The 8,710-nt window shown below is 41.6% G+C and overlaps 1 protein-coding gene across 5 annotated transcripts in view; it reads right to left on the minus strand.

Moving 5' to 3' along the window:
- LOC106591480 (attractin) overlaps positions 1-8,710 on the minus strand; it is a 627,298-nt gene that overhangs the window by 363,436 nt on the left and 255,152 nt on the right. For all 5 annotated transcript variants that reach the window (XM_045723805.1, XM_045723804.1, XM_045723802.1 and 2 more), the window contains exons 18-19: positions 5,556-5,807; positions 3,186-3,323 (exon numbers count right to left, since the gene is read on the minus strand). In XM_045723805.1, coding sequence (XP_045579761.1) covers positions 3,186-3,323; positions 5,556-5,807 — 390 coding nt within the window. The remainder of the gene's footprint in view (positions 1-3,185; positions 3,324-5,555; positions 5,808-8,710) is intronic.

An 8,710-nucleotide genomic window follows, 5' to 3' on the forward strand; every position in this document is an offset into this window, starting at 1 on the left:
ACAACATTATCACATTAATATATCAACATTATCAAATTAATATATCAACATTATCACATGAATATATCAACATTAACATAACAGCATTATCACATTAATATATCAACATTATCACATTAGTATAACAACTGACACGATGTAATACAACATATCAACATTATCACATGAGTATAATAGCTGACACGGTGTAATACAACATTATCACATTAATTAGGGCTAGGGAGCAGTATTTTCATGGCCGGATGAAAAACGTACCCAATTTAAACAGGTTACTACTCTGGCCCAGAAACTAGAATATGTATATTATTAGTAGATTTGGATAGAAAACACTCTGAAGTTTCTAAAACGGTTTGAATAGTGTCTGTGAGTATAACAAAGCAGCATTATCACATTATTATAACAACATTATCACATTAATATAACATTATCACATTGGTATACCAACATTATCACATTAATATAACATTACCCCATTGAAACAACATTATCAGATACATATAACAACATTATTACATTGGTATTACAACTGACACGCTGTAATACAACATTATCACATTACCATATCGACACTATCACAATAACATATCAACATTATCACATTAATATAACATTATCACATTGGTATAACAGTATCACATTAATATAACACCATTATCAAATCACCATAACAACATTATCACATTAATATATTGACATTATCACATTAGTATAACAGCTGACACACAATACAACATTATCAATTGAATATAACATTATCACATGAATATTACATTATCACATTAAAATAACATCATTATTTCATTGATATAGCAATATTATCGCATCGGTATAACTGGCAAACTGTAATACATCACCACATTAATATAACAACATTATCACAGTATTATAGCAACATTATCATATTAATATAACACCATTATCCCATTAATATAACCACATTATCAAATTAATATAATATAATATCATTATCACATTAATCAATCAACATGATCACATTAGTATAACAACATTGTCACATTAATATAACATTATCACATTCGTATAACAACTGACACGGTGTGATATGACATTATCGCATTGACATATCAACATTATCACATTAGTATAACAACATTATCACATTAACATAACAACATTATTACATTAGTATAACAACTGACACGCTGCAAAACAACAACAGTGTCTCCTGAACCCTCCTGTCTCAGCCTCCAGTATTTATGCTGCAGTAGTTTATGTGTCGGGGGGCTAGGGTCAGTCTGTTATATCTGGAGTATTTCTCTTGTCTTTTCCGGTGTCCTGTGTAAATTTAAGTATGCTCTCTCTAATTATCTCTTTCTCTCTTTCTTTCTTTCTCTCTCTCGGAGGACCTGAGCCCTAGGACCATGCCTCAGGACTACCTGGCTTGATGACTCCTTGCTGTCCCCAGTTCACCTGGCCGTGCTGCTGCTCCAGTTCGAACTGTTCTGCCTGCGGCTATGGAACCCTGACCTGTTCACCGGACGTGCTACCTGTTCCAGACCTGTTGTCCCAGACCTGCTGGAATCCTGACCTATTCACCGGATGTGCTACCTGTCCCAGACCTGCTGTTTTCAACTCTCTAGAGACAGCAGGAGCGGTAGAGATACTCTCAAAGATCGGCTATGAAAAAGCCAACTGACACTTACTCTTGTGTTACTGACTTGTTGCACCCTCGACAACTACAATGATTATTATTATTTGACCATGCTGGTCATTTATGAAGATTTTAACATCTTGGCCATGTTCTGTTATGATCTCCACCCTGCACAGCCAGAAGAGGACTGGCCACCCCTCATAGCCTGGTTCCTCTCTAGGTTTCTTCCTAGGTTCTGGCCTTTGTAGGGAGTTTTTCCTAGCCACCGTGCTTCTACACCTGCATTGCTTGTTGTTTGGGGTTTTAGGCTGGGTTTCTGTACAGCACATTGAGATATCAGCTGATGTAAGAAGGGCTTTGTAAATACATTTGATTTGATTTGATTATCACATTGATAAATCAACATCATCAAATTAATATATATCAACATGATCACATTAGTATAACAACATCACATTAATATAACATTATCACATTGATATAACAACTGACAGTGTAATACAACATTATCACATTAACATATCAACATTATCACATTAATATAACATCATTATCACATTGGTATAACATCATTATCACATTAGTATAACAACATTATCACTTTAATATAACAACATTATCACATTAGCATAACAGCATTATTACATTAATATATCAACATTATCACATTCGTATAACAACTGACACGGTGTGATGAAACAGTATCACATTAATATAACATTATCACATTACTATAACACCCTTATCACATTAATATAACAACATTATCCCATTAATATAACAACATCATCACTTTAATATAACATTATCACATTACTATAACACCATTATCACATTAATATAACAACATTATCACATTAGTATAACAGCATTATCACTTTAATATAACAACATTATCATTTTAATATAACATTATCACATTACTATAACAACATAATCACATTAATATAACAACATAATCACATTAGTATAATAACATTATCACTTTAATATAATATTATCACATTAATATAACAACATTATCACATTAGTATAACAACATTATCACATTAGTATAACAACATTATCACTTTAATATAACATTATCACGTTAATATAACACCATTATCACATTAATATAACAACATTATCACATTAGTATAACAACATTATCACATTAATATAACAACATTAGCACATTAGTATAACAACATTATCACTTTAATATAACATTATCACATTAATATATCAATATCACATTAGAATAACAACATTATCACATTAGTATAACAACATTATCACATTAATATCACATTATCACATTAGAATAACAACATTATCACATTGATATATCAATATCACATTAACATAACAACATTATCACATTAACATAACAACTGACCCTGTAACACAACATTAACACATTAATATAACAATCATAGGTCATTACAGAACAGTTACACTGGCAAAGGTACACAATCACATTATTTATATGACTCTAAACTGGAATATAATGCTTTTCTTTTACCCCATGTAGTCCCAGTGAGGTGCCCCCTCACTACCCTGAACTCACCCCCCCCCCCCAGTGACTCACGTTGGCAGCTGCCCCCGTTGGTGGGGTCTCCATAGTAACCAGAGATGCAGCTCTCACAGTGGCGTCCTGTTGTCAGGTCCTCACACTTCTCACATACACTGTGGTTAACACACTGACTGTGGCCGTTACACTGGCACGCTGGAGAGAGAGAGATGGAGAGACACGGAGAGAGAGAGAGAGAGAGAGAGAGACACAGAGAGAGAGAGAGAGAGAGAGAGACAGAGAGAGAGAGATGGAGAGACACGGAGAGAGAGAGAGATGGAGAGACACGGAGTGAGAGAGAGATGGAGAGACACGGAGAGAGAGAGAGAGACACGGAGAGAGAGATGGAGAGACACCGGGAGAGATGGAGAGACACGGCGAGAGAGAGAGAGAGAGAGAGAGAGAGAGAGAGAGAGAGAGAGATGGAGAGACACGGAGAGAGAGAGATGGAGAGAGAGACACGGAGAGAGAGATGGAGAGGCACGGAGAGAGAGAGACACGGAGAGAGAGAGAGAGCGACATGGAGAGAGAGAGAGAGAAACGGAGAGAGAGAGAGACACGGAGAGAGAGAGAGAGAGCGACACGGAGAGAGAGAGCGACACGGAGAGAGAGAGAGATATGTTTTAATGTGTGTGTGTGTGTGTGTGCGTGTGTGTGCGTGTGTGTGTGTGTGTGTGTGTGTGTGTGTGTGTGTGTACAGTGAGGGAAAAAAGTATTTGATCCCCTGCTGATTTTGTACGTTTGCCCACTGACAAAGAAATGATCAGTCTATAATTTTAATGGTAGGTTAATTTGAACATTTTAATGAGGGAAATAAGTATTTGACCCCCTCTTAATCAGAAAGATTTCTGGCTCGCAGGTGTCTTTTATACAGGTAACGAGCTGAGATTAGGAGCACACTCTTAAAGGGAGTGCTCCTAACCGTAGCTTGTTACCTGTAAAAAAGACACCTTTCCACAGAAGCAATCAATCAATCAGATTCCAAACTCTCCACCATGGCCAAGACCAAAGAGCTCACCAAGGATGTCAGAGACAAGATTGTAGACCTACACAAGGCTGGAATGGGCTACAAGACCATCGCCAAGCAGCTTGGTGAGAAGGTGACAACAGTTGGTGCGATTATTCGCAAATGGAAGAAACACAAAAGAACTGTCAATCTCCCTCGGCCTGGGGCTCCATGCAAGATCTCCCCTCATGGAGTTGCAATGATCATGAGAACGGTGAGGAATCAGCCCAGAACTAAACGGGAGGATCTTGTCAATGATCTCAAGGCAGCTGGGACCATAGTCACCAAGAAAACAATTGCTAACACACTACGCCATGAAGGACTGAAATCCTGCAGCGCCCGCAAGGTCCCCCTGCTCAAGAATACATATACATGCCCATCTGAAGTTTGCCAATGAACATCTGAATGATTCAGAGGACAACTGGGTGAAAGTGTTGTGGTCAGATGAGACCAAAATGGAGCTCTTTGGCATCAACTCAACTCGCCGTGTTTGGAGGAGGAATGCCTATGACCCCAAGAACACCATCCCCACCGTCAAACATGGAGGTGGAAGGAAACATTATGCTTTGGGGGTGTTTTTATGCTAAGGGGACAGGACAACTTCACCGCATCAAAGGGACGATGGACGGGGCCATGTACCGTCAAATCTTGGGTGAGAACATCCTTCCCTCAGCCAGGGCATTGAAAATGGGTCGTGGATGGGTATTCCAGCATGACAATGACCCAAAACACACGGCCAAGGCAACAAAGGAGTGGCTCAAGAAGAAGCACATTAAGGTCCTGGAGTGGCCTAACCAGTCTCCAGACCTTAATGCCATAGAAAATCTGTGGAGGGAGCTGAAGGTTCGACTTGCCAAACGTCAGCCTCGAAACCTTAATGACTTGGAGAAGATCTGCAAAGAGGAGTGGGACAAAATCCCTCCTGAGATGTGTGCAAACCTGGTGGCAAACTACAAGAAACGTCTGACCTCTGTGATTACCAACAAGGGTTTTGCCACCAAGTACTAAGTCATGTTTTGCAGAGGGGTCAAATACTTATTTCCCTCATTAAAATGCAAATCAATTTATAACATTTTTGACATGCATTTTTCTGGATATTTTTTGTTGTTATTCTGTCTCTCACTGTTCAAATAAACCTACCATTAAAATTACAGACTGATAATTTCTTTGTCAGTGGGTAAATGTACAAAATCAGCAGGGGATCAAATACTTTTTTCCCTCACTGTATGTGTCTGTGTGTGTGTGTGTGTGTGTGTGTGTGTGTGTGTGTGTGTGTGTGTGTGTGTGTGTGTGTGTGTGTGTGTGTGTGTGTGTGTGTGTGTGTGTGTGTGTGTATGTGTGTGTGTGCATGCGTGCGTGCGTGCGTGTTCACGTGTGTGTACCTGGACAGAGTATGAAGCTCCAGTTGTACTTGGTGTCGTAAGGACACATGCTGATGTTGAGAGCCGGCTGAGACGCGAGACTAGAGGCTGGGCCAGGCAGGGTGGAGGGGGCGGGGACAGTAGTCTGGAACGGCCCCCTATAGGACCCCTCGATGCACTGGCCACGCCCAGTATTACTGGGGTCTGTGCACCAGCCACAGCCCGGCTGCTCCATACACTGGCCACACGTCCTGTACCCAGAACAGTTCTCAGCTGAGGAGAGAGAGAAAGAGAGAGACAGAGAGAGAGAGAGAGAGAGAGAGAGAGACAGAGAGAGAGACAGAGAGAGAGAGAGAGAGAAAGAGAGAGAGAGAGAGAGAGGAGAGAGAGACAGAGAGAGAGAGAGACAGAGAGGGAGAGAGACAGAGAGAAAGACAGAGACAGAGAGAGAGAGACAGAGAGAGACAGAGAGAGAGAGAGACAGAGAGAGGAGAGAGAGACAGAGAGAGAGACAGAGAGAGAGAGAGAGAGAGAGAGAGAGAGAGAGAGACAGAGAGAGAGAGAGAGCATTAAACCCTATGAAACTGAACCCAGAGCAGTTTTTAGCTAATACAGAAGAGAACTAGTCAACTACATGAAACTGAACACAGAACAAAACTTAAGAGAGAGAGTGAGAGAGAAAATATACAACATTATAAAATCCATGAACACAAACAACAAGTGTGCGAAAAAAAAATGGGGGAAAAATGGGAAAACAAAACATTTCTTTCCACAGGGCCGTGGGGCGAGACAGGGATGCAGCTCAAGCCCCACCCTCTTCAACATATATATAACAAATTGGTACGAGCACTAGAACAGTCTGCAGCACCAGGCCTCACCCTACTAGAATCTGAAGTCAAATGTCTACTGTTTGCTGATGATCTGGTGCTTCTGTCACCAACCAAGGAGGGCCTACAGCAGCACCTAGATCTTCTGCACAGATTCTGTCAGACATGGGCCCTGACAGTAAATCTCAGTAAGACAAAAATAATGGGGTTCCAAAAAAGGTCCAGATGCCAGGACCACAAATACAAATTCCATCTAGACACCGTTGCCCTAGAGCACAAAACAACTATACATACCTTGGCCTAAACATCACTACAGGTAACTTCCACAAAGCTGCGAACGATCTGATAGAAGGCCCTTCTTGCCTTGTCTATACCATCAAAAGGAACATAAAATTTGACATACCAATTAGGATTTGGCAAAAAAATACATGAATCAGTTATAGAACCCATTGCCCTTTATGGTTGTGAGGTCTGGGGTCCGCTCACCAACCAAGAATTCACAAAACCCAATTGAGACTGCATGCAGAATTCTGTAAAAATATCCTCTGTGTACAACATAAAACACCAAATAATGCATACAGAGCAGAACTATTTGCACATCGTTACAACACTGTATATAAAAATAAAATTACATTTGAAATGTCTTTATTCTTTTGGAACTTCTGTGAGTGTAATGTTTACTGTAAATATTTATTGTTAATTTCACTTTTGTTTATTATCTATTTCAATTGCTTTGGCAATGTTAACATATGTTTCCCATACCAATAAAGATTTGGCAAGATTTGGCATGGGTCCTCAGATCCTCAAAATATTTTACAGCTGCACCATCGAGAGCATCCTGACTGGTTGCATCACCACGTGAAATGGCAACTGCTCAGCCTCTGACCGTAAGGCACTACAGAGGGTAGTGCGAACGGCCCAGTACATCACTGGGGCCAAGCTTCCTGCCATCCAGGACCTCTACACCAGGCGATGTCGGAGGAAGGCCCTAAAAATTGTGAAAGAATCCAGCCACCCTATTCATAGACTGTTTTCTCTGCTACCGCACGGCAAGCGGTACCGGTGCGCCAAGTCTAGGTCCAAGAGGCTTCTAAACAGCTTCTACCCCCCAAGCCATAAGACTCCTGAACAGCTAATCAAATGGCTACCCAGACAATTTGCATTGCCCCCCACCCCCTCTTCTACGCTGCAGCTACTCTCTGTTTATTATCTATGCGTAGTCACTTTAACGCTACCCACATGTACATATTACCTCAATTACCTCGACACCGGTGCCCCCGCACATTGACTCTGTACCGGTACCCCCTGTAAATAGCCTCCTCATTGACTCTGTACCAGTACCCCCTGTATATAGCCTCCACATTGACTCTGTACCGGTACCCCCCTGTATATAGCCTCCACACTGACTCTGTACCGGTACCCCCCTGTATATAGCCTCCTCATTGACTCTGTACTGGTACCCCCTGTTTATAGCCTCCACATTGACTCTGTACCGGTACCCCCTGTATATAGCCTCCACATTGACTCTGAACCGGTACCCCCTGTATATAGCCTCCACATTGACTCTGAACCGGTACCCCCTGTATTTGGCCTCCACATTGACTCTGTACCGGTACTCCCTGTATATAGCCTCCAAATTGACTCTGTACCGGTACCCCCTGTATATAGCCTCCACATTGACTCTGTACCGGTACCCCCTGTATATAGCCTCCACATTGAATCTGTACCAGTACCCCCTGTATATAACCTCCACATTGACTCTGTACCTGTACCCCCTGTATATAGCCTCCACATTGACTCTGTACCGGTACCCCCTGTATATAGCCTCCACATTGACTCTGTACCGGTAACCCCTGTATATAGCCTCCACCTTGACTCTGTACCGGTACCCCCTGTATATAGCCTCCACATTGACTCTGTACCGTAACACCCTGTATATAGCCTCCACATTGACTCTGTATCGGTACCCCCTGCATATAGCCTCCACATTGACTCTGTACCGGTACCCCCTGTATATAGCCTCCACATTGACTCTGTACCGGTACCCCCTGTATATAGCCTCCAAATTGACTCTGTACCGGTACCCCCTGTATATAGCCTCCACATTGACTCTGTACCGTAACACCCTGTATATAGTCTCCACATTGACTCTGTACCGTAATACCCTGTATATAGCCTCCACATTGACTCAGTACCGGTACCCCCTGTATATAGCCTCCACATTGACTCTGTACCGTAACACCCTGTATATAGCCTCCACATTGAATCTGTACCGTAACACCCTGTATATAGCCTCCACATTGACTCTGTATCGGTACCCCCTGCATATAGCCTCCACATTGACTCTGT

The sequence above is a fragment of the Salmo salar genome, chromosome ssa09 (genome assembly GCF_905237065.1).
Source record: "Salmo salar chromosome ssa09, Ssal_v3.1, whole genome shotgun sequence".
NCBI lineage: Eukaryota > Metazoa > Chordata > Actinopteri > Salmoniformes > Salmonidae > Salmo > Salmo salar.